This window comes from Galeopterus variegatus, unplaced genomic scaffold (assembly GCF_000696425.1).
Source record: "Galeopterus variegatus unplaced genomic scaffold, G_variegatus-3.0.2 Scaffold10057, whole genome shotgun sequence".
NCBI classification, from domain to species: Eukaryota; Metazoa; Chordata; class Mammalia; order Dermoptera; family Cynocephalidae; genus Galeopterus; species Galeopterus variegatus.
This window is the reverse complement of record NW_007736168.1, coordinates 39,828-40,825: the sequence shown is the minus strand read 5'-3', so window position 1 is coordinate 40,825 and position 998 is coordinate 39,828. Positions and strand designations below refer to the sequence as shown.

Genomic DNA, 998 nt, shown 5'->3' with positions numbered 1-998 from the left:
TGGAAGCTCACTGCTGCGTTCAGCACACACCAAAAGCCAGGCTCACCCCCACAATCTTTGCTGTTGCTCTGGGGCCCGATGACCACCCTGGTGGCACCATCAACTCACAAGCCCACCCCAGAGCGGGGCAGCTGGGAGGCAGTGGACAGGGCACTGTGTTGGGAGTCGGAAGTCCTGGCTAGGCCCAGGTTCTTCCACTTACCGTATGACCTTGGGCAGGTCACCAAACCTCTCTGAGCACCTTCTTTGAAAGACATGTGAGCAACAATAGCCACTCTACGAGGTTGTCCAGGTGTGAAGCTTTGTCCCTGGGGAGCACTGGGCCCACATGAGGGGCCACCCTGGCTATTGGAGGCCCCCTACCAGAGATCCCCTCCCTTCCCCCATGGCCCCAACCTGTTACTTCCACCCAAAGCCACAGTTGTCCTTCTTTCTCCAGATGTTCCGGTGGCCAGTGGCCAGCGGCATTGACAGAAATGAGATGCTCGAGATTCAGATTTTCAACTACAGCAAAGTCTTCAGCAACAAGTAAGTGGGGTAGGGTGGGAGAGGCAGGGCCTGGAGGGTCTGGGAGACTGCCCTGCCCTTGGGCTACCCTCTCTTTGGGGTTTGAAAGGGGGACCTGCACCCTTGACCTGCTCTAGATTGATTTTCAAAGATGTAAGAGGTCTTGAGCTGGCCTTTGATCCCCGTCCTGTTCTTTCATGTTGTCCTCAGGGTCCCTCAGCCCTCCCTACCGTTGTCAGCCAAGAACACCTCTCCCTCCTCTTCACCCCTTCAGTCCCCAGCCCCATCAAAGCTTCCTGTCCCTTTCTTTAAATCTCCCCCCTACACCATGCTGGGGGACAGTTACTCATCATAGAAGCTAAAGCCTGATAATGTTCTCCAACTGGCCATTTGTAGCCTTGAGGGCAAACTTGTCTCATAGAAGCTGTGAGGCAGTTTGGTGTAGGAGTTAAGCAAGCTTGATCTCAGGTCTCCAGGTCAGTCATCTGCTG

At 55.0% G+C, this 998-nt stretch overlaps 1 protein-coding gene across 1 annotated transcript in view; it reads left to right on the top strand.

Annotated features, from left to right (window-relative positions):
* Window positions 1-385: 385 nt before the first annotated feature.
* LOC103609761 (otoferlin-like) overlaps window positions 386-998 on the top strand; it is a gene marked incomplete at its 3' end in the record, with an annotated part of 35,287 nt that continues 34,674 nt past the window's right edge. The window contains exon 1 of the mRNA XM_008594051.1: window positions 386-528. Within this exon, the coding sequence (XP_008592273.1) occupies window positions 386-528 (143 nt within the window). The remainder of the gene's footprint in view (window positions 529-998) is intronic.